This window comes from Delphinus delphis, chromosome 9, assembly GCF_949987515.2.
Source record: "Delphinus delphis chromosome 9, mDelDel1.2, whole genome shotgun sequence".
Classification (NCBI taxonomy): Eukaryota; Metazoa; Chordata; class Mammalia; order Artiodactyla; family Delphinidae; genus Delphinus; species Delphinus delphis.
The window spans coordinates 70089419-70115000 of NC_082691.1; the positions used below are offsets into that span (position 1 = coordinate 70089419).

The window sequence follows — 25582 nt, forward strand, 5'->3', positions numbered from 1 at the left end:
CAATAGAAAGTATCAGTTAACAGAACCCCTCAAACCCGCTGTTTCTAACCAACCCTCAACAATTATATCATGATCTTTACCCAATCTTAAGGTCTGCTCATTGAAAGATCTACCTTAAACAAAACTCCAGAATTTCAATAAAATCTGCTTTTGCCCTTGCCTCTCTAAGACACTGCCAAAGCTCTGTTGAGGTGGTGCTCCCCCTTATGGCAGTGGGCAGTGATCTCAGCCCTGTATTATCATTACATTGTGTTGGGATACGTGGGAAACCAGCACTCAGCAAAGGAGGAAAACTATGCCATATATGCATAAAGAAAAAGACAAAAGGAATATGTAAAAATAATAGTTATGTTGGGGGATTGGTATTCTGTCAAATGTTCAAGTCTTTTGAACGGTATCCTTATGTAATGAGGACAAGGTTTATTTCATTCAGTAACTAAGAATTTATTTATTCTGATGATAAAGCCATCTTTAATGTGTAAAGATCAAATAAAGGCAAAGCTGTGTAACTTGTTATGTTCTTTGTTGTTTTGTAGAGAAAATATCAATCTGAAGAGAAGACTACTAAGGTAGGAAAAGAAGCTATTCATATTGTAATGAGGCTTGTAGAATCGAAAGACTCGTGGGTTCAGTGGTAATGAAAATGATCCCCAAATGCTCTAAAAATCACTTAATGTTGAGAAATAATCAGGAAGACATGGACATGACCTTTAAATGGGTTTTGGTATTTAATGGAACAGAGGCTTTAGACAGGGGCTTGCTTAGCACTGAGTGACATAAATGTTGTAAATCTAACATAGCATTGACGCATCTCACAAAATTAAAAGCCGGGGTTTATTAACAGACTTGGTAGTCAGTGGATTTTGCAGCGTTAAATGTATTTCCTATCAATCAGTCATTTTATGAAAATCAGGAGGAAAGCAGGCAGGCAGATAGTTTGCCCAACTGGCAAAAGCAGCACTCAACTAACTATTCCTTTTGTACACTGGGCAGTTATTTACACAGCTTCTGTTCCAGGTAAAGATATGCTGATGACAGGAATAAACACAAATGTCAAGATTAATCAGGTAATTTTATTTAATATTTACCATTCAGCAGCAACCAACATGAACATCTAGGCTAACAGAATCTCTTGAAATGTTCTGCTATATAGCTGCTTCAGAAATACACACACATGATCAACTGTTCATTGCCAAAAAAAAAAAATTTTTTTAAATGGCTTCAAGAGCAAATAACACTGATTTATACTGTGCCCAAGCACTAGTCAAGGAATCTATTAAATTACAGAGGAAAAGGAAATCAAAGAAGCTTTGTTATCTTATGCATGTCACCTTATTTAAATGGAAGGAAGTCTTCTTTAAAGCAACAGAAATACGGATCTTCATATATATATATATATATATATATATATTTAAGGATGTGATTACAAACACAAAGTGTTATCATCAAAAGCAAAAGCTAGTTCAAGAAATTTTCAACCGAAAAACTTGCAAGATACAAAGCTAAAATTCATGTTCCTTTTCTCTATTATGAATAATTTCACTAAACATAAATATTTTAACATATATTAATTTTCTGACATTCAAAATTGTAAAGTCAATATGGCAGAATTATTGTTAGAAGCACATATGTACAAATATTTTTTTTCCGTACATAAAGTATTTGGCATAATTATAACAATCATACTGCATCCACAACAGTTTGCTTTTATTTTTACTTTTTTTTACACATAATGGTATCTCTTATTAAAATTAACCAGTTATGTACAAAAATACTTGAACATTTATTATAGAAAACCTCTATAACCAGCCTCAACAGCGTATACCTGCTGAATGGTTTCATTAAGGGAATATAAAAAAGTTGTCACTGCCTTCCAGGTAAGCTATCAACAAAAACATACACAGTTAAACTAAATTGAGCTTCCCAACAAAAGAGGGAAAATATTCAACAGTATGATTTAAAATACAGTTCATATCTATTGTCAGTTGAGTGTTATAAACAGTCAGTAAAGAAAACAAAGATACAAAATACGTTACCACATACAAGGTGCTTTTTTCACACTCCTATGACTGTGTCATGAGCGTCCCTATCTAGATCTAAGATGCTGTGTTGCAGTATTCAAGCTAGAGTGGTCTACGGCCATCCTCCTTCAACAAAAGGACAACAGGATTAGCTAAGAAGACAAACTCCATCAGTAATCATGGAGAGTTGTGAGGAATTCCTTATTTTGTGCAGGATTGAAAGTTAATGCCCTTGCCTTTTCAAAGTCCTTTTGCCATTTAATCGTGCTAATATGTTTTCTCTCTGTTTCTTCATTTACTCTATTAATTTACTGCTGTCCTGTATTGATTCCTGAATTCTTGTTAATGGGACACATTAATTTGTGCCTACTTAACACATGAACATCTGTTCTTCTTTAGTGACAAATTTGGTAGAGGAAACTATCAAGTGAGGAAGCACAAAATTCAAGTAAACATTTCTCCTAGGGTCTTTTGCTTCATCTACCCGATTGGAACTCTGGAAGTAAATTGTACCTTGAAAAGAAATACAGTAGATACCATGGTGCCAGGGTACTAAAGGGTTTACCAACCCATTGGTAAAGTAGCGTTTTAAGAATGTAGACATCAGCCAAGGTCAAAAGCAACCTTAAAGAAGTATTTTGCTTCAAGAACAAAACCGCTTCCAGTCCCAATCCTTGCAACCCCTTAAGTTTACTGTCTCACTAGCTTGCTTTAACTTTTAATTCTGAAGATGTGCACTTATCAATCTGTTCATAGAAAGAGCCAGAAATCTCACCTTATTTACAGAAGTCTTCTAAAATAAGGAGTATTGTGTTTGTTAGGATGTACATAGACTTAATAAGCTTTCTTGAAGTATCAAGTATTCAGTAAAAAGTATACAACATTATCACGCTTCGTATTGTTCATCAATATTCTATTGGTTTTAAGATTAAACTATGTAAAAAAAGTGAACATAAAAAGATACAAAAGAAGGCTTTATTACTATTTATCACTTCCAAATGAGAAACGCTGTAATGAAAATTCAGCCATACTTGGAACACCTGGCGTTTGAGATCAGTAACTTTTAATATTGTGCAACATTCTATTAACAAGTGAGTTTTAATTCCATTCATCTAAAGACAAATCTGAGTAAGTTATTAAAGTGCCTACACTAAATGTCTTCTCACCATACCTCTTATTTCTTGTAAACGGCAGAGAATTCATGGCAGGGAAATAGAAAAGGGACTTCTTATAACTGGGAGACTTTCCGGGGCAGGGGTCTGGGCCGCGGGCCGGGGTCCGTCCTCCTGGTCCCATTCTCCAGGTGTCCCGATCGCGCCGCCAGAGGCTTGGGGGGCAAGGCGGGCGGTTCCGCCGTGATGGGGATGGACAGGCTGTGAGGTAGCGGGACCGGGCGCCGCAGAGTCCGCTCGTACACGCTGTACGGCGGCGGCGTCTTGCTCTCCTTGCGCACCAGCTCTTCAGACCCACTGTGGCCTGACCCCGACCCCGGCGCCACCGACTGTTCGTTCACCTGATTTTCAAAGCCTGAGGTTTCCGACGTGCTACACCGGCTGAGGGACGAAATCCCACTGCTGTAGCTGCCGGACAGGACGGGGGAGTTGGAGATGAGTCCTGGGGAGTGATACTCCACCGGAGAGGGGGTGAAAGACTGCATGGATCCCTGTGCGGAGTGGAAAGGGAGGGGTGGGGGAGACACAGCAGAGAGTCACTGACAGACACTGTGATGAGCTCAACTGTGTCCCCCACCCATCCTTAGGTTGAAGCCCTATCCCCTGACCCCCACCCCCCACCCCATGTGCCTACATTTGGAGATACAGCCTTTAAAGAACGAGTAAGTGAAATTGAGGCCCTCGGGATGGACCCCAACCCAATCTGGTATCCTTTTAGGAAAAAAAATTGGACACAAAGAGACACCAAAGACGCATGCACACGGAGAAAAGACCCTGAGGACATAGGGAGAAGGTGGCCGTCTGCAAGTCAAGGAGAGAGGCTGCAGGAGAAACCGAGAATGGTGGCACCTTGATCTTGGACCTGTAGGCTCCAGAACCGTGAGAAAATACATTTCTGTTGTTGAAGCCCTCCCAGTCCATGGGGTTTTGCTCTGCCGGCCCTGGAAGACTCATGCAGACACCCAGACTCAAATCTGAGTGCTGGCGTGCCTCAGAACCGCACATATACATCAGGCATTTATCTGCCAGGGCCACCAGTCCATTCGGTTCACCTCACTGCCCACTTTACTCTTTATCATGGTCAGGACAGAAAGAGGATAAAAGTACTCAGGGAGAAAATGCAGAGGCATATCATTAGTCCCATGGTTTGAAGGATAGGAAACTGGCAAAAACCAAAACAAAACCAAACCCGTTGGAGATACCACTTCCCTTTCTAGCTCAGCAGAACCACTGGAAGTTCTAGCAACAACTGCTCACTTTCTCTTACTGGAGATATTATTTTGAAGCTGAGCAGGGCTGTCCCCTTTGGATGGGGCATGAATTCTTCACTTTCCCACCATTCCCACCCCAACACATTGAGGCCTCCTGGCCTCCTTCACTCATTTGTTAGCTGTCTAGCCCCGCTGGCATTGGAATGTGCTACTTCCCTAAGGGTTCCACTGGGAAATACTGCCCCCTACGTACTCCTTGAGTCCATTCAAAGCATATTAGCTTCTTAAGGTCTTATAATAAAGCAACCTAAATGACTTTGTTCAGCCCAGTGTTTCCTAAACTCATTTGACCATAGACCATTTTTTTTCATGTATCACATAAACGGCCTATAAAACCAAGAAATGTTACCCTAGACTAACTTTACCTTGGTCTCTCTTTTGAAACAAAAACAATGCTAGTAGACACAAATCCTTTCATTTAGCAGGAGCCTAAAGTTAAGCATGGCTAGTTAAGAGATCCAAATTCACTGCAATTTTTTGTTAAAAATTAGACACTAAGTTCAAAATAAGGCAGGTAAGCTGAGTCTTCACAGGGTTAATTCCATCATTTATTTGCTGATAAAACTATCAGTCAAGGAGTTTTCTGCATTCTAAGCACAGCAAAGCTTGTAACTTGGTAGCACTACGCCCTCTAATGTAACCCAGGAGTTACAACACAAATGTTCCACCCATTTTCTCTTCAAACCTATTTTGTAAAAATACGGCTACGAAGCTACCTATGGCCGGTAAGAGCATAGGCAGGTCTGTGGAGAGACAGTATACACCACTTTGCTAACTATTTGGTGACTACTTGAACATTTTCAGCCCTTCGATTCTTTCTATTTTTTAAGAATCAATTTCTAGTCTTATTACTACTCTACACAATCAAGTTAAAAAATGCATGTGTGAATTCCATAGCAACACGAGGGGCTCTTTGCAAGCAAGGGGAAGTGTAACGATGCGGAAACACCATGTTGCTTTTGTTCCCATCACATCAAGATGACAGTCAATGGCTCAGGGTGAATGCAGTCCCATGTACTTTACAATTAATAGCTGCTCTACAGAATGACAACCAAACTAGCAAATAATTTGCACCCACCAGCAAATTCTGACATCAGCAATGTTGGCAATGCAAACAAAATCACACTTCTTTGCAATTTTCTCCGTTTGGGGGGGTTTCCTTCCCGATTCTCAATTTCTACCAGCAACAATCCTTAGCACCACAGATGTATGGGATCACAATGTGATCCCATGTGTTTGTAGAAGCTAATTTGTCCTTCCATTTTACATTAGTTAGAAATGTCTCATCAACAAAAAGGACATGGAATGTGTAAATCCTAAGTCATTCAGGTACAAAATCATTCTTTCAGCACTCACTTCAACCTCATAGTAGCCTCTGGCATAGCAGCTCTGAACACCTACCTCTGAATGTACTGACAATCCTTGCAGCCAGTCTGACTCAATTTGGATAGAGACTAAATATTCTTTTTTTAAAAATTAATTTTTAAAATTTTTGGCTGCATTGGGTCTTCGTTGCTGCGCGCGGGCTTTCTCTAGTTGCGACGAGTGGGGGCTACTTTTCGTTGCGGTATGTGGGCTTCTCATTGTAGTGGCTTCTCTTGTTGTGGAGCATGGGCTCTAGGCGCACGGGCTTCAGCAGTTGTGGCACGTGGGCTCAGGAGTTGTGGCTCACGGTCTCCAGAGCACAGGCTCAGCAGTTGTGGCACACGGGCTTAGTTGCTCCGTGGCATGTGGGATCTTCCCAGACCAGGGATCAAACCCGTGTCCCCTGCATTGGCAGGCGGATTCTTAACCACTGCGCCACCAGGGAAATCCCTAAATGTTATTCTTTACCTTTGTGAGGGATTCTGTATGTTTAGAGATGTTAAGAAGCCTATGTCTACATATCAAATCAAATGTCTGACCTTTAAAGCTTTCCAGTTTGTTTCCCAGAAATTTTAAAATTCATTTTACTGCCTTGTTTTTCATGATCAAGTATGTATCTCTAATGTAAACGGAAACCTTGGTGTAAAATATTACAAGAGGAAAAGTTGGCTTTGGCGTTTTCAAAATGGGTGAGGCTGATGAAAAAGGCACTGGAGAATAGTTAGTAGATCTTGATGATTGTTTTTCAATATACGTGTTTGTTTTTGATGTCCCTTAAACCAAAAGACCAGGCTGAAAATGCCCTAGGAGATACATGGGGACCATTTCTTTCTGAATTCAGTGTATATTCTCACTCTAGTTTGTACATTCTCTTGCCACCATTTGGAGAAAAAGCCTAATAATCTGAAAACAAATGGCAGGCTCCCCAAAGGGAAAGCCTAGTGCTGTTTTCTTACCCATCTTCCTCTCCCCCTTCTTTATAGGTTCTTTGCCTGGTCTGTGCAGATGAAAGCACCTCATTGATGTACCAGGGAAAAAAGTAACGTGGGGCCAATCTCTAGCCTCAATCTAAACAAGAGCCTGTACCTTCAATGGAGATCGCCCAGCAGGCGATGGGGATACCGACGTCGTGTGTCTTGCTGGTGAAGCTGTAAAGACAGAGAGATCATTTCAGTTCAGAAAACCAGACAGCTGACTACCTGCAAAAGCCCTGTGTGTGTACATACCCATATAGATGATCTAGTGCACAAGGGTCTAGGCAAGGGGGTGGGGAGAGACTAAATGGTGCCCACCCAAAACAGATTCTTCACAAAGGACGGCAGCTCCAAGACATGGGGTAATTAGTGAAAAGTCACCAGTGTATACATGATGCTTTAACCACAGTGACAGGACCCCAAGCTGGTCCAAAGTCCTTCCCACTTCCTCAAAGTCCAGATGCTTCTCTGCTGCTCGGTCTATTTCAAAAGGTGCTTTTAGGTGTGAGGTGCCAGGGAGCAGACTTCGGGAAATAACTGCTGACTTTGGCCCTGAGCAGGAACGGGAAGACCCAAGTCATCCAGACAGCTTAGAATAGGTCCCAGGAATATACTGACATCAGCCTCCCCTTCCATCCCCCAATATTCCTGAAATGGACAGGAAAGCCTTGGCCATATCATACAAGAGGTAAGAAGTTTTCCATTTTTCTCCCTAATGTTTGTCCTCGGGTCTTCCCTTTATCTCTGGGAGGTGGTACCCTATGGATTTTATCATCAAGGCCAAGAAGAACCCTCTCTTTGTTTCTCCCACCAGATTTTCAAGCCTTACACCCGGGACACAGCTTGTTTGATGGTACTGCTCTGTGTGTGCGCTTGTGGGTCAAATCCAGCTCTCTAAAGCATAACCACACATACTAAAAGCCTGCCGTGACACCGTCAACATGGTGCGTGTAAGCCAGATTTCCCAATTCTGCCTACAGAGGTTTCCATGAGCTCAGAGTTCGCTGCTCTGTGATGAGCTGCCATTCTCCCAGATGTCACAGTGAGGGCTGTAACTCATAAGAAAACTACAGAAAGGCTGAAGGGAAGAGAGACAGTTACAGATCCCCCCAACAGTGACCACACATGATGACATGAGGACAGACCATGACAGCAATCAGTGAAGAAGGGAAGGCAGCCCTGCCAAGTTAACCGGGAAGAGGTATGGTCGTCCGTGTACTCTGAGCCTAAGGGACCAGGAAGAGTGGCCGGTCCCCACACTGTGGGGTTGTGTGGCCTCCATCTTACACGCTAGGGCATGCTGTCAGCGTGTGCCATGTTGCATCACCACTGTTAGTTCTCCTACGGCATCAATTGTGGGTGTTGAGTATGGAAGAAAAACATGCACGTATAGAGAAGCAGATCTTGATTGGGAATGGTATGTCTGGCAGAAGTCAAGGTTTACTATTACTTGGGACCCTCTTCCTCTCAACTTAGGCATTCCCCGGTACCGTCACTGTGGGATGCGCAGTAGCCCCTGTGCGTACTGCATGTTTACAGTGATGTTTCTCTGGAAAGACCTAAAGTAGTTCTATCAGTGTCCTTGTCTACAAGTCTGAATGAGCAGGAACCTAGATACCATGAATATTACTGTTCCTTAGAAAATGCTTTTTGAGTTCCCAACTTTAGGTACATGCCAGGTTTAAATTGGAGGTTGCCTGAAAATATGGACATCATGAATAAAATACCAATTACTGGTTGATGAGTTTTAAACTCTCATGGTCACACTGACCTACTTATGCAGAGTATCAATTAAGGCTAAAGTTATTTCTTTTTCTGTTTGGAGATCTCACATGTCTTTCCAAATCTATTGGTGACTTTTTGCTTTGGCGAGTATAAAACAAACTGGGCAGCACATAGTTTATTTTAAAAAGAGAGAGAGTCATTTTTCTTAGTGAAAAAAGAAACTAGAAAGATGAGATGCTAAAATACAGCAAATGAAACATGGACGATCAAGCCAGAAAAATCCATGAAAAACACAGTGTCATATTTTCTCTTGCCTTTAGGCTGTTGTATTTGTAAAGCTTCAAAACTACTCTAAATATATGTTAAGTGTTGAAAAGGCTCTCCCCATCACCAGGATAGGATAAGTAAAGCAGGGTAGCCCCTCTTAAAAACCGCCCCCATATGCAGGTCACCAAGCAACGGCTTGTTCAGGAGGAAAGGGGAACTATTATTGTTATAAACTCATGAAGGAAGTTTCTTAAGCATAATTTTCAGTGGTTCTCAAGCCTAGAAAGGTGTGGTAAAATACAGATTCTAAGGTCTTGGCCCAGAAATAGTAAAATTCTGATTCAGTAGGTCTGAGGTTAAGCCCAAGAATTTTGCTTCTTAAACCAACACCCTAGGGGATTCAGTGCCTTGAATGAACCCTTTGAGAACTATGACCCTTGAATACAGACCTGTCTAAGCAGCAGATAACTATGGATGCACGGTTCGTTGTTTTCCATAAGCCTATCCAACTCACAGTTAGTCAATCCTATTTAGGGGCTACCGGAAACTGGGGCATCAGTCCTGAAGAAAGTGGCTAGACTTAGTAAAGGTTGATAAGAATGAGGTGACTCAGGACAGCATAGAAAAAAATGCTAGTGTCTCAGCAAGGTTAGGGTACCCCCTAAATTCTGAGGATGGCATGTAGGAAAAGAACATTCTACAAAATCTGTCTGTGGGGTTTATTAGGAATGGTGCACTGCTTGACTTAGTGTAACAGGAGTTCAGGAAAGAGGGGGAACACTACAAACAAATTATATAGCTACTACTAAGGACACCAAATGCCTACCTTTTTGAGGAATTCAGGACAAGCTGGAGTAGTCAATAAAAGTTATTTTATGAAAGTGATTAAGTGCTTCAAATACCCACCAGTCTGTGTGGGTCTTGGAGGGACAGGGGGAGAGATAAGTTTCCCACCGTCTGACATGTTCTTGGCTTCCTTCCCACTGTCCAGGCTCCAGCTGCTAGGGGTGGGATTCACAGCTGGAAGGGAAAAACACAGCTAAAAACACATGGTCTACTTGGCCCTGTAAGCACTCTACATCTTAGAAGAAAGTCAGAATTATCCAGAATGAAAAAATCAACTGGATTAAAAAAAACCAACAAACTTCCTAAATACCAAACTTTTACTTAATTGCCTACCTCACAGTTATAGTTGATATTTAATTGGGTGATAGCAGGTCTCTTTCTTTCCCTCAAGCAGTCAAACAGAACTATACATCTCTACACGAGAGTGTGGAAACTTGAGAATTATAGATCTGTTTAGATGCTGGATAACAGATGGAAGATGTAGTCACTAGACTATTGTAAAACTTGATTTTTAGTAGAAATTTCTGGACTAGTGTGGCACCCTGAAAGGGGGAAGGCAGTGGCACGCTAATATCTCCACTGTCTGGCAGAATTAGTGGCAAGAAACAGCCACGCCACACCATCCTGTTGGCCCTTGTTTCTAAAGTCAGTGGGCTATAGTGAAGAATGTCCTAAAAAAATAATTTGGAGTACTGACGGTATCATTCCTTTTTTGTAATCTGCCTGCTCCATGCTTCAGCAAGATGCAGAAATATGGAACAACCCCGTTAGGAACAAGGGCAAGGCACACAAGGTTATAAATAGCCGCTCTGTGATGAGGTTTACGACATCAAGCCTTTAGAGATTTCCAGTAGCTTGCTGCCTGAACAGACACTGCCACCTGATGGACATATCTAGAATTGCAACATTTTACCATTCTTTATATTACCACTTTCATTGGATGGAACTACCACTCGTAAAATACTTTTCCTCCGGTCCTTTTAAATGTGCTTTGTGGTTTTCTTTGGTATAAAAGGTGAGAAAAAGACCACGTTCCTAAATTCTCCCGACAAAGATCGATATCTGACTTGTAACTTTAAAGCAAAATGTGTGTTTTAAAATAACTGGCTGCAGTTCCGCTGATTTCTATTTCGCAAGGAAAGTTTTAATGTATCGGTGTACTCAAATGACGATGCAGTCGAGCTCTTAATAAAGACAGTTACAACGCGCTTTACACGGATATTTCGTTAGTGACTCTTAATCCACTGGCCCGGGGACTGCTCTGATTTTTTGAGGCCTGACCCTGGGAGGTGAGCGGGTGCCTTGCTGCCAGCCCTGCCCCCCTGGCTGAGGAAGTCGCATTTCATCTGCTCTTCCTCTGCTGTGTTGCACAGACTGATGCTAACTGGCTATGAACTGCTAGGCATGTGTTTGTTTCTCATTTTTTCAGGTGACCTTGAGGCAGGGCACACTCCATCACGCACGGGATTGCAATTCTTAAAGAGCATCTGAGTCCCCGCAAACGACAGATGAGCTGGCAGAATGAACTCTGTAAGGCAGACACAAAGTGGGACCAGGGAATCGATCTGAGAAGGTGCTTTCTTTCATTGCGCTGAACAAGTAGCCTAATTGGCCACTTTGTTTCAGGTAGCGCAGGCCTTGCCTCGGTGACTCACTGAATGACACCAAAAGTCATTAAACAGAGGAGTCCCTACCTTGCTCAGATTCTGCTGTTAAATCCTACAAGAACACAGTTTGTGAAGAACGCATCCGAAATAACTGTCTTTCATTCATCTCCTAAAGAGCAAATTAGTCCAGATCGTTAAAGGTCTGGAGATCTGCCTTCCGCACAGACACACGGGAGACTGGAGGAAATGAGGACAAAACAAACCATTACACATTCCAGGACTGATGAAGGGGCTGGCTTTATACCTACCTTTCTCAGGCGCAGAAAGATTTGGGTCACTGCGTGGCAAGGCCCCGTCTCCAATATGATTAAACAGCAGCCTCTGGAAAGGCACAAGAATCTATTTTTATGATGCAATATGCTAACATGTGAGACCTTCTAGAAAATGAGATGATTATCTTATTACTGAACCTTTTCGTTGAAAAAAATGTTTTTATATGCTGTGATGAGGCTAGGAACAAAGAATTCAATTATATTTAAGGGAAAAAGGGCAGAGACCCTTAGGGTTCAAACAGTGTTTTAAAAGTCTATACTAGGGCCTTCCTGGTGGCGCAGTGGTTGAGGGTCCGCCTGCCGATGCAGGGGACACGGGTTTGTGCCCCGGTCTGGGAAGATCCCACATGCCGCGGAGCGGCTGGGCCTGTGAGCCATGGCCGCTGGGCCTGCGTGTCCGGAGCCTGTGCTCCGCAACGGGAGAGGCCACAGTGGTGAGAGGCCCGCGTACCACACACACACACACACAAAGTCTATACTAGATTTCAAATATAAATGGCAAATAGGTTTTGTAATAAAATGCAAGGAAAAAATAAACAGTAAGCAATTAAGTTATGGTGCTCTTTGTAAATACAAATGCTAGACTGGCAATACGAAATGCAAGTAAGAATTAAAGGAGGAATATTAGCTCAAAAAATCTCTAGTGAATGGACTTTACATTTTAAATCCTAGATTAGGTTAAAACGTATGAAATGGTCAATATGTTACAATTTTTAACCCACAAAAATGCCAGTTTTACATGGTTCTACCTAACATATTAAACAAAAAGGCGCAAAGTCCTTAAAAGTAGACGCACCAGAGCAATGTGTATTATTGAAATTTTGGCAACATGCACACTGTTTCAAATTTGACCCAAAGCAGAAAATTCGAGAGGCTAACCAGCAACTCTTTCATGCTAACCAGCATGCTGGTGACATGCTCGCCAGGAGCAGACGGAACAAATGCAACATCAAGTGACAAAGGGAAATTAAACCAGTTAGCTGGTCCAGCCAAATGCACGCAGATATAATTTCTGCAAGACATCAGTGTCGTGTGGATGAGGTATCCTGGAACTTTGGGGAAGATCACACAATCAGCAAAGATAAACCCATCAAGCCAAACCCCACTCACTCTCATCCCTTTCCAGATGTGGCTACAGACTTCTGCCAGGATGGCATAGAAAAACAGAGAAACGAGCTGGAGGATAAATAACTATTATCCTCTGCTCCCAAGTTTTCCCCAAATAATCGGTAAAACTCAGGGCTCCACATGAATCTTATCTTTGAAACCCTCCTTCAAAGCGCTTGAAGGGCCCAGAGGGTCAAAACCTTGGCCCTGCTCTCACTTGGACTAACAGAGATCACTGCAAAACCAAGTCTGGGGTGGGTGGTGAGGGCCACGTGCCTTATTCCTGAGGGCTGCAGGGGAGGCCCTAGGATTCAGCTTCCTCCTCAGTGCATCAAAGAAGAATGGCAAAGGTAAAAAGACATGTTCCTCACTCTTGGGTACCTCAGCAAGGAATCCATGGCAGCTCTCTCGAGTTAGGTAGAGGCAAAAAGAAACGCGGCTGGGCAGCCATGCGTCTCCTCAAGGGTCTTTGGCTAATGTAAGAAGTTCCTCCAAATTTCTGTTACAGACACATGCAGACAGACACCCCCCAACTCATTCACCCAATCACCCCTCCTAATGTTCAAGTAGCAGCAACGAAATTAGTCTGATCAAGGTGGGTAAAATCATTTCCCATTTCCCTATCAGCTTTCCTGCTCAGGCAATTACCCACGTATCCACATCAGACACATGGCTCACACAGAAATTCCTAACAACAGGCGCAGGGCAGAGGTGTGCTCTTCACCCAGCTGGACCCGTCAACACAGCCTATCTGGTGGCCTCTGGCAGCTACCGTGAGGTTCTGCAGAGAGACGTAAGCAACAGCCAGACGTTTCCTCGTTTTCTAGAATTTCCATCCCACAAGAACTACCTGAGAAGGTTCCACAGGTGTCGGGTAGATGGCGCTGCATGGCCGCTCTCTCGGGGACAGGCAAGAGTTTTCTCTGGAATGTTTGTGTTTGTCAGACAACAAAGGAGAAGCTGGCAAGAGAAGGAGAGAAAGGCTCATCAGGGTGGTGGGCTGGGCCCGTTTGGAGGAGAGAGCCTGAGCATGCAGGGGCCACCACAGCTCCTGGGGGCTGGAAGGTTCTCTGGGCACCCTTAGTCCACCCCACACCGTGGCGCTGACCTCTGGCACTCGACGGAGCAGAACTTGTCACATTAGGCGAGGCAGAGTGAGTAGAACTCAAGCTTGAGGTAGATGGACTTGGCTGGAAAACATGGGAGCTGTTATCAAACACGGCTTAGAGGCTGCAGACAACGCAGACACATTTGAAACAAAATCATCCGTTCTTTTTTCAAATTAGAAAAAAAAAAAAGTCCAGTAAGAAATATGGAAAAATCTCCCTAACTCAGACTGCTAAGGATGCCTCTGAATTCATCAAGAATCTGCGACTTTGACTCCTGCCAAAGGACTGCACTTGTGTTCATTTCAGCTACATACATCCTATGACTGAGGAGCAGTTAGCAGCGGCTCCCTGACTAAAGCACAGGCACAAAGACTCCCAGCCTCGGGCAGGTCAATAGGTGAGCGCTTCTAAAAGGCAGAGAACGCACCTTTGCATTTTCTCCAATGTACTGTGTTCAAAGCATGAATCTGGCAATACGTATTATGCCCCTTTTCCAAAGACAGTGGTGAGGAAAATTTCCGCTGAATCTTACCGAGTTACTATCAACACCTATCAGCCGAATCTAAAGACAAATTTTGGTTGCAAGAGTTACACTGACGCTAAAATCCCTAAAATCTATGTTTTTTATTTTGTAAAAAATGTTTTATTATGGGACATTTCCAACATGTACCTAAGTGGAGAGATCTTACAATGGGCCCCTAAACCATATCTTCTTAAAAGGAAAAAAACAAAACACTTAGAAATGCTAAGAGGTCAGTGGTGACAAGCTCCAGGAGTCCCAACTGAAGACCCGACTCAGAGGCAGAGCTCAAAGTGCCCCCCTGTACGGCCTGCCCGGGCTTTCCCATGGCTCGCTCAGGTCTTCTTACAGTGGATGGGGGAGCTTTGAGAGAATCATCTTTGTAGACTCCAGAGACCAATAAGGCAACAGGAGTGTTTAAAGGTTTGTCCTTAAGTCAAGTGCTCGCTCATAGGTCTGTTCCTAAGCACAGCAGAGTGAACGGAAACACTCATGATTGAGACAGAAAGGGAATAAACAGGACCAGACAAAAAAGCTAATCAAGTACCTGCATGTTAAAGACTTCATCAGAGCTTTCTGATTGCCCTGTAATATTGCTTACTTCAGCAGAAGCTTGTGAGGACAGTGAGGAAGAAGAATATCGGTTGACAGCTGGGTAACTTAATGGGCTGTTTTGGGGGGAAAAAAAATGGTTGTTAACTCAGTCTCTGAATTGTACTTTATCACATGCTGGCATGGTATAAAACCAAAGGGGAAAAAAATATGCACATCCCATTTTGTTGTCTCCTGTTTGCCTCGATATGATCAAATGTCTGAGTTTATTTCTCATGCTGTTGCTGTTTTACCAGTGGCAGATGTCTGCAGCTGCCTCGAGGGTTAATTATTTCATTAAGAAATTGCGTATTTGACAAATTGTACCGCAAAGAACAAGAGAATCATTCCAGATCATCTTGTGGGGACGCCAAAGTGTCAAGATAATTCAGAATATGACTTACCTGCGTCTAGGAATTACCCTGGTACCATCTGGGCTCATAGAAGCAGGTGCTGAGTTTCTACACACGCGAGGGCTTCCATTAGGAAAATGGACTGGACTGGCTTGTATACAAGCAGAGAATTCCTAAAGAGGTAGTAAAGAAAATATTTCAGAATAGTAATTACAAGGGCAAAAATCACTCGTGAGGTATTTCGCTGCACTAGATGTGCATTGTAATTGTCATGAAGTCTTTCTATAGGGAACTTATAAAGGTAAGTTTCATTATTATTAAGCTTTCTCTCATTTACTTTTTTGTTTTCATAAAGGTTGAGAGTGAACAAACAGAAGTTAATGCAATTTTAGTATTTGAGGGCTCTCTGGTAAAATGGTGCAGTTTGGTAGAAAAACCAAAAGATGTCACTATTGGATATTTCACCGTCCCTCTACCAAAAAGCAAATGGCAGAGGTCAGACTGCCCCCCCATGGACACTTTGTGTACTTACCTGTATTCCTAAACTGGACTTCATCACAAAGAACTGGTCGACCAGCTTTTTGTGAAGCGGTCTCATATCTTGAGGTACAAACTTCTCATGCACGGCCAAGCCAAATTCCAAAATCTGTGCCTTGGTAGTAACAGAAGGAGAAAATCCACATCAGTGGGTACCTCCTCTAAGTGCCTGCTAGGGGATTCAAGCACGGTACCATGCATTTTGCATGCAATATTGCTAGTCTCTCAATCTGACAAGATAGCAACAATCCTTAGTTTACCGGGGAGGACACCGAGGATCAGAAAATTCTGCATGTACTATAAAATTCTGCAGGTACTACAGGACAAATGAGGATTTGAACTTAGGTCTCTCTGATTCCAAAGACTTGATTTTCCTACTACCTCAAGTTTCTCTCCCATGATTTTCGACCTATAACAACCACCATTTTAAAACAGTTAAGTGTTTCTTTGGCCCCTTCCTGCACTTCTCAGGATGGGGCAGGGAATGGGGGTTCCTTGTTAGGAGGGGCAGGTGGGTCTCCCCCAGGGACCTCTTTTCTGGATGGCGCCCTCTCTGCCACGTTTCCCTTCTCTCTCCCATGAGGTTCTTCTCCCTCCCTCTCTCAGATTTTCAAAATCTGTCAGGGAGGAAGGGACAAGTGAACGGAAATTCCGTAACAGTTGCAATGCTTCTTGTTTTTGTTAAAAAAAATAGTATTCTTGTTCACTTATTCTAATGCAAAAAGGAACAGCTCCTATCTTTAAAAACGTTTTCCTGCTGTGAGAACCTAAACCAAGATGAATATAAACATGCAAGTTTTCTCTGTACAGGTATCAAAAGTGCTTAATTCCTTTGATTTGAGTAGCAGCTGTCTTTTACATTTTCCAAAAATTCCCCATGCTATAGTGGTCAAAAGAACAAATTCCAGAGGCTGAGAGGAAAACAAATCACATGTCACCACAATGGCACTTTATCTTTACAGCCCGTGAAGGTTCAAGTTTGAAAGCCAGGGCAGACAGTACTGACTCTGGGGGGTGAGAGCATCCAGCACCTTCCAAAGGGGTCAGAACTGCGGTAACTTCTGCTCTGGATGCCCATCTACCACCAGCACATTTGCATAAAGATAAAAATACCTTGAAATAAACATCAAGGACAGCTTGAAAGGAACAGCTTGAGTGGAGCCTATGTCTGAGGCATAAAGGGCGAGCTCGGTCTCTGTGGGGAGGGTAGGAGGGATGGAGGAGCTGAGCCTAAGTGTAGAGGCCTCAGTCCTTTGCATCTTAGACACTAGCTGGGAGGGGCCCTCCCTTTTGTGCAGATAACGTCGCAGGTTGGGTTCTCCCAGAAGTAGGCTCCAGCATGGAGATTAGGCTGTTTACTGGGGTGTATCCTTGAGATCACTGCCTGTGGGAGGGAGGGAGGGAGGGGCAGAAGTGGGACTTGACCAAAAAGGAAACTGAACTGGATGGCAGCCTGGCAGCCTTCTGCCAACCCCAGGGGAGCTCTGGACCTTTAACGGTCTGTCACAGTTGTACTATGTTGGGCCCAAATGGCCAGGCTCTGTCTCTCCTCCCCAGTCACTGGACGCAGGTCATCTAGGAAGGTGGAGATCTTAGGCTACGTGGCTCTCTGCAGCAGAGGCAACGCCGGAGGACCTGAGAGCCTAAGGTGTCTTCTAGCAGGTAGGGCCACAACTCCCTTCCAGAAGGGGCACTGGGGCAGTGCATCTCCATGTCTACTAGACAGTTCTCTGAACTACCTCACAGAGGTCCAGAGGACGGTGCCCAACCTCCTTCCTATGGTCCCACAAAGACATGTGACTCGCCCAAGGTCACATGGCAGTCACTTGCACTACATGGCCTATGATAGGGTCTAATGCTTCCTAGGCCATAGCTCTTTCCACAAGGCCCCACGAACACAATCAGGCAGAATGTGGAGGAAACCGAGGTCCCTCAATTTTTATTTTTCTTGAGAGACTTCTTAACCCTTTTGATTTTAACTCGAGGGAAAGAATTCAGTCAGACTGAATACAGCAGGAAAGTATCCTGGGGTGAGGCAAATCACTCATAAGAGACTGCTGGTAAAATACAGACTTTTAAAAATCAAAGAAGGCTAAAGTCGTTCCATAATCCTCAGTACTGGATAACCTAAGCTGCTCACTTCATTTCGAGAATCTACGTCACCCCCAGGGCCACAATGAGAATTTAACTTATTCTATATTTCCTTGCAGGTCAACTGTAAGTAATTCCTCTCTCTTTTTCAGAATCTGTACAACTGACCCTCTTCCAGCCATGGCCCTTGTCCATGGCCACTTCTCTCCCTTCAGTATTAAGTTTTGTGGACTAAGCCTTCAGAGCATAAAATATGGACTAAAACCAGATACAACCTCATCATTTCCTAATCCCAAACAGCCTGTTTTATTTGTTTTTTAATTTGGCATTATCAAGTGGAAAGAGATGCTTTTGTCACATTTTATCGTACATATTCCATTTTCCACGGGTATAAAATTTCCTATTGAACCCAGCCTCCCAACCATAATGTCTCCCACCTCAGAGGTTTTCAAACCATTTTCAGGCCAAGAGCTATCAAAAGGGGCACAGCAGGCAACAGATTTTTCACTCTGGTTCTTTGTACTTGATGGAACCAAAGAAATAAAAACCAACTATGCTTCTGTAACGTTGAAAATGATGAGATTGTATCTAGTTTTGTCCATATCATATAATCTATAGGCTTAGTCTGCACAACAGGATACTTCTAAAGCAAAGGGTATTGACTGCCCACTTCCTTATTCTAACATTTAAGTAAGAATCTCATTCATTCATTTACTTATTTATTCATTTTGAGTTAGCCTGAACTTATTTGATCCCAAAATCTTGAGTGAAAAGTTGGCATCAAGTCTTTGGGGAGACTATTCAAAGAACGTTCCAAGAGATTACGTGAGGTTGTTTGTTGTAAGGGGCTGCCATAGTCTACTCATTGGTTTTTGTTTTTGTTTTGCATTAAAGTGGGAAGAAAACGTAGAAATTGGCAAGTTAGGATACATTACAAGTGAATCTGTAACCCCTGACTGCTAGCTTCAGTTAGATCACTGATGTTGAAAACCATGTAGGTGGGTCTCCAGTTAAGCAAGTATGTATCTACACAGAAGAGGGGGACGGTGATGGGCTTCTGCTCCCCTTACCTGCTCAAGCATCAGCTCTCTTAACCGTGCAATTTTCTCTCCATCTTCAGGGTGACTTAAGATATATTCTTTGACAAAGAATGCCTAGTAAGAGAAGGGATAGTCAGTTTACTTCAGGAGAGTTACAAAGGAAGTGAAAGACACCGTTGTTGTTTTTTAAAGTCATCTTTAAAGAAATGATACCATTATACACCACTTTTGGGGGACAGACAGTGATTCTGAGTACGGTCAGCTGGTCAGATGGGAATATAAGGAAATGATTGTTAACAGGAGATCAGAGATTGTATAAACTTTGTACCTTTGGTAAAACAAATAGCAAATCCAAATCAATAAGCTTTATGACATTACATCCTAAAATAAATTGCCTTAAGACTCAGAATGATCAAGATGGTGGCCTCATCTTCCAAGCTACTGTACCTTTCTGTTTAAAACTAAGACAGCAGATGAAAAATCCACTTAAACTATCTTCTAAACAAGATCAAATTTTTTTATGTCCAAGAACCACTCTTTGCTCAGGGAAATGGGTTTAGGTAGACATTCATTAAACAATCCCGATACCCTCACTTCTTTTATTCATCCAAGAAAACACACACACACACACACACACACTTTTATCCTCAAAATATCACATTTTGGGAAGCAGAGTAAGTGTGCATCACAAATTACTGTATGTTTGCTCTATCTAACAAAGAAATCTGGCTGTGTTAATTGTAGCCCTATGATAGCAGGCTGATGTGATCTGTGCATATTTTGAAAAAAGATTTCTGAAACCTTAAGAAATCACATATGAAAACTTTCAAACGACAATATCTAATCCTCACCTCTTGATACCTGGAAACTCCACCATTAACCGCAGCATCTATAACTCCATTCAGGCACATGGTCAGGGGATTAATATTCTGCATCTGTCTTGTCTGACACTGACTAATCAGAGTCTTCAGCTGCTGATTCTTATTTTCCAATACTTCAGTTGCATTTTCAAGAGGACTCATTTCTACCTGAGAACAAATGAGCATAAATATATATTGGATTTTGTGACATTCAGGAAGAAAGACAAGGGACTTCCCTGGAGGTCCAGTGGTTAAGACTTCACGCTTCCAGTGCAGGGGGCACAGGTTCGATCCCTTGTCAGGGAACTAAGATCCTGCATCCCGCATGCCGTGAAGTATGGCCAAAAAAAAAAAAAGAAAGAAAGAAAGAAAGAAAAGTAAAGAAAAGAAAGACAAAGTAGATTATCCGTGTTCTGAATTATCTGTGCTCCCCCTTGGCTCCCATCAATATCTCTACCAGGGGCCATAGTAGAATAGACAAGGATGTGGAAGACAAATTAGCTGTTTGTAAGGTCTGGGAAGAGAAGGTGATTCTATTCATTGGTTGAAATGTGGTTTGGATAATCAGCACTAATCAACTACATATTAGCAATGCAACAATCAATTTAAACCTTAAAAGAAAATTCAAGCATGTCTTTTAAAACTTGTTTTTCTTTTCTTTTGAAGGCTAAGTGTTCAAGGGCCCTGCATATTATAACATCTTTCTAGATACTAAATGCAAAGTACCACAGGAGATACAAAGATGCATTTACAGATCCTCCGATGTCAAGGAGATTTCAGCCTGGTTGGGAAGATGGAACATATGCCCATATGAACCCCATATGCATATATAACAGCACCATAAGGTGGCACAGGAAGCCACACAGTTGGGAGTTATAGAAAATAAGATACTCATATATGCCGCAGGATTTATTTGTTGAAGGAGAGCCAAATAGAATCATAATGACTTAACAATTCTCGGTTATGGGAGGCCTAATTGTGAAAATGATGAAAGTGCTCTTCAAATGTATAGCACTGTGACTGTTATTGTCACTGACTTTCTCTTTGAAGAGAAGGCCTGCTAAGCTCTCAGCTGTACAATAATTCAAGCTTACTGTAAGCACATTTCAATACTGGTTCTTTCAGTTAAGGAAAGTTTTTAAAGGTCACTTAGATCATCTTAAACCAACACTGAAAAGTACTAGAATAATTTGACTATGTCAAAATTAAGAATATACATTCATCAAAAGACACAATAAAGGAGAAGGAAAGATAAACCAGAAAGTAGAAGATATCTGTAACATGTAAAACCGTCAAAGAGCCTATGTCCAGAATATATAAAGAACCCTTATAAACCATTTAAGAGAAAGGCAAACAGCTGAATTAAAAATGGGCAAAGAAGTAGCCACTTTACAAAGGAAGAAACCCAAATGACCAGTAAACATAGGAAAAGTGTTGAACCTCATCTGTGATCAAAGAAGTGAAAAATAATACCACAATGACATACTATTAAGCACTCACCAGTATGGCAAAAATAAATATGACACTAGCAAATGAGAGTGAGAACGTGAGCAACTGAATCTCTCAGTTTCTGCTGTGGAAGTTCAAATTGGTTCAATCACTTTGGAAAACAGTTTGGGATTATGTATTAAAGATGAAGATATCTCTATATTATATTTTATGACCCAGCAATTCTACTCCTAGACATATATCTGAGGAAAAGTATCTGTGTACATGTGTACCAGGAAACATGTACAAAAGTGTTCATGATCATCTCCAAAATCTGTATGTCCATCAAGAATAGAATGCATAAGCATATTGTAGGATACAATGGAATACAGCAATGAAAACAAACAAGTCACATATAATAACATGGACTAATGTTACAAATAATACTGAGTGACAGATGCAAGTTACAATAGAATATATATAGTATGACACTATTATACAGGCATACCTCATTTTATTGTACTTTGCTTTATTGTGCTTCACAGATGCTGTGTTGTTTTACAAATTGAGGGTTCACGGAACCCTCTGTTGAATAAGGCTACTGGCCTCGTTTTTTTCAACAGCATTTGCTCACTTCATGTCTCTGTGTCACATTTTGATAATTCTCACAATATTTCAAACTTTTTCATTATTATATTTGTTATGGTGATCTGTGATCAGTGGTCTTTGATGTTGCTATTGTAATTGCTTTGGCATTCTTTTAGCAATAAAGTATTTTTAAACTAAGGTATGTACATTTTTTCTTAGACATAATGCTATTACACACAAAACACTGCAGTATAGTATAAACATCACTTTTATATGCACTGGGACGCCAACAAATCTGTGTGACTTGCTTTATTGTGGTGGTCTAGAACTGAACCCGCACCATCTCCAAGGTATGCCTGTTCAAAACCAGGCAAAACTAAACTGACTTGTTTAAAGAGGCATATATAGGTAATAAACGAAGCAAGAGAATGGATACCATAAAAGTTATGATAAGGGAGGGAGTAGCAATTGGGAAAGGATACACGGGAGGCCTATAGGGTGCTACTGGCAATGTTCTGTTTCTTTACCTGAGTGGTGGTAAACAGGATTTTATTTTCCAATTATTTAGGACATTAAACTTTTCTTTTATGATCACAAAAGCTAAATCATAAAGAAGAAGTCTGAGAGCTCTGATGAACTGAAAGTTAAAAAGTGAACAAAACATCTTAGAAACAGAAAGTAGAACAGTGGCTGCCAGGGGCTGGGGGGAGGGGGAAAGGGAAATTGTTGTTCAATGCATGGTGCACAACAACGTGCTATAGTTAATACCACTGTACTATACATTTAAAAATGATTATGATGGTGACTTTTATGTATTTTTGACCATAGCTAAAAAAATTCATGCTCAACATTATAGATTCAAATGCTATTAATATGAAGAAATTAAAAAAATAAACAAGATACAATAAACACAGACAAAAAACAAATAATAACTTCTGAAAATATTTCCAACATATATTTCAGCTGAATTATTAATATATCTCAAATACTGAAGAAAACTACACGAAGAATATAATCAGTAAATTCGCAAAAAAAGAGTCAATAAATATATGAAAACATATCATCTCCACTAGCACTCAACAAATGCCAAAAAAAATCAACCCTACTGTGATCATTTTTGATCTATTATTTGGAACTTTTAAAATAATATTCAACAGGGCTTCCCTGGTGGCGCAGTGGTTGAGAGTCCGCCTGCCGATGCAGGGGACACGGGTTTGTGCCCTGATCTGGGAAGATCCCACGTGCCGCGGAGCAGCTGGGCCCGTGAGCCGTGGCCGCTGAGCCTGCGCGTCCGGAGCCTGTGCTCCGCAGCGGGAGAGGCCACAGTGCTGAGAGGCCCGCGTACCGCAAAAAATAAAAATAAAAATAAAATAAAATAAAAAAATAATAATATTCAACAGCCAGTGCTGAAGAGAATGCTGGGAAAATGGTTATTCCCAAGAACAGCTATATACTCCAGACAGGGCATAAATTGATACATGCCATTGCTGATCAATGAATCAAAGGTTATACTGTGGACCCTTTGATAGCTCAATTCACTTCTAGGGAAATTATTCTAAGGAGATGATTAAAGAAGTGTGCAAAGAATAATGTGTAAAAATGTTCATCAAGGAATTATTTTCCTTTATTCCCAGTTTGTGATCCTTAATTCCCATTTACCACTAAAAAGAATCAGGAGTCATTGGAGAAATGGTTGCTTTTGGGTCTGGGGCAGGATTGTACAAGTGAGCCTGGACTACCCAGCCATACCAGTAAGCAAGGAAGGCAGCTGGAGGAAGGCATTAGAGCAGCTGGCCTGTGGTCCATTCACTCTCTTTACTGGAGGGATGTCCTTTGGGAACAGAAAAGAAAGCAGGTGACCTGGTCTTATCTCCTTGTCAATTGAACCTTCAAATAAAAAGACTGACTGCTAGGAGGAAGAGATGGTATCTATGGAATGCCCTTAGCGGAAAGTCCCCAGCTAAAGGATTGCTTACAGTAAATAAACCCAGAGTCCATAAGGCACACGTCCCTAGAGAATGTCCCAGAGAAGCTTGACAACTCTCTGGAGTATAAAATGGAATATTTCACAATTTAAGTTTCATAATTGAAACGTGCCCTTTGTATGAGGAACTCTGTGAACTTCACTTGGACACTCTGTCTCTTAATCAGGATTACTACTGATGTGGAGGAGAAGGACGTGGAGGACAAGACTTGAGGTCTCAGATGTCTCTCTGCTTCATCTGAGCCTCCTGATTGCCTAAAAGTTATTAGTAAAGCTTGACGCTGATTCCTATGCTCGATTTGACAAACCGGTCCTGCGTGTTAGCTCAGTAACAAAGACAACTTGGATACTGTCAAAAAGACTGAGGAACCAATTTGAAGAGGCTCCCAATGGGCAAAATGGAACATTTGAAAAATAATGAGTCATAATTGCAATGGATTGAAAGAAACCAAACACGTTTAAATCCATGAGTTACTACTGATACTAAAACCCAAACTAACCAAACAAAACCCTCTTTGGTCACTTTTATAGGGTGTTAGGGAACCAAATTATTATTTTGAAAACTGGCAGGGCAATTCCATGGTGGTCCAGTGGTTAGGATTCTGCACTTTCACTGCTGAGGGTGCCCTCTGTATGAGGAAACAGGGTTCAATCCCTGGTTGGGGAACTAAGATCCCACAAGCTTCGTGGTGTGGAAAAAAAAAAGAAACTATGAAAACTGGTAAATAAAAGGAAAGAATAGAGCATTATCCTTCCTTTCCTATACCTTAGGGTAATCAAATCGGTGATGAGGGCATGTTTCTCTTTACAGAAGTATTCCAATCAACAAACAAAGAAAGAACAATAAGATACCACCATTTTGTAACCCTTAAGAGATGACTGGATGGGGGCAACGAGCGTCACTGGCTGCCAACCAGAGCATATAACACAACCCATGAAGTAGTCTTGCAAAAAATGAAAAGATAAAAAATAAAAACAAAATAACATCTTATCAAGCTTCTAGATCTAACTGCTAATTTACCAAAAAAAAATAGGAAGAAACATGTTAAATGATCCCACTGATTCACAGTCTGCAAAATCCATACTTAAGGAAACACTTCAGGATAAACAACCTGGATTCTTCAACCAAAAAACTTCAAGGAAAATAAATTAATTCGGGGGAACCTACAGATCCAATAGGATCTAGGAGGTATTTCAACCAATTTCAATGTGTGGCCCTTATTTGGGTCCAGATTCAAACAACAGATGACAAAAACAAACAAAAACCTATAAAATAAAGACTTGGAGAACTGTGAATAAACTGGATATTTTATGATCAAGGAATTATTGTTAAAGTTTTTAGATGGAATAATGGTATTATGGTTATGTTTTTGGTTAATATACAGACTAAAATATTCTTACATAGCTGAAATGATGTCTGAGATTTACTTCAAAATAATCCAGTGTGAAAGGGAATGGAGGGAGGTGTAGATGGAACAAAATTGGCCTTTTTGATAGCTGGTGAAATAAAATGATGGGTAAACCAGGTTCGTTATATATTTTCTCTATTTTTATTTGATATAACTTTAGATTAAAAAGGACACTGGGGCTGTGTACAGAAGTGATTGCAGCAGGGGGAGGGCAGAAGGGCACAAGGTGACCTCTTATACTACTGCAGAAATCGGGCACTAGATGGCACTATCAGTAGGGAGGTGAGGGGTGGTCGGATCCTGGGTAATTTTGAAAGTACCATAGAGCCACACGATTTTCTGATGGATATGATGTGAAGTGTGATGACATTGTCATTATCTTTAG

The 25582-nt window shown here is 41.6% G+C and overlaps 1 protein-coding gene across 2 annotated transcripts in view; it reads right to left on the bottom strand.

Annotated features, from left to right (window-relative positions):
• Positions 1-941: 941 nt before the first annotated feature.
• DOCK4 (dedicator of cytokinesis 4) overlaps positions 942-25582 on the bottom strand; it is a 482641-nt gene continuing 458000 nt past the window's right edge. The window contains exons 42-52 of one of the 2 annotated variants that reach the window (XM_060020742.1): positions 19780-19956; positions 18959-19042; positions 15793-15912; positions 15312-15433; positions 14864-14984; positions 13796-13877; positions 13538-13647; positions 11557-11629; positions 9750-9815; positions 6916-6977; positions 942-3684 (exon numbers count right to left, since the gene is read on the bottom strand). In XM_060020742.1, coding sequence (XP_059876725.1) covers positions 3250-3684; positions 6916-6977; positions 9750-9815; positions 11557-11629; positions 13538-13647; positions 13796-13877; positions 14864-14984; positions 15312-15433; positions 15793-15912; positions 18959-19042; positions 19780-19956 — 1452 coding nt within the window. In that variant the 3' untranslated portion in view covers positions 942-3249. Of the gene's footprint in view, positions 3685-6915; positions 6978-9701; positions 9816-11556; positions 11630-13537; positions 13648-13795; positions 13878-14863; positions 14985-15311; positions 15434-15792; positions 15913-18958; positions 19043-19779; positions 19957-25582 lie in introns of both variants that reach the window. The other variant, XM_060020741.1, reaches the window with a different exon arrangement.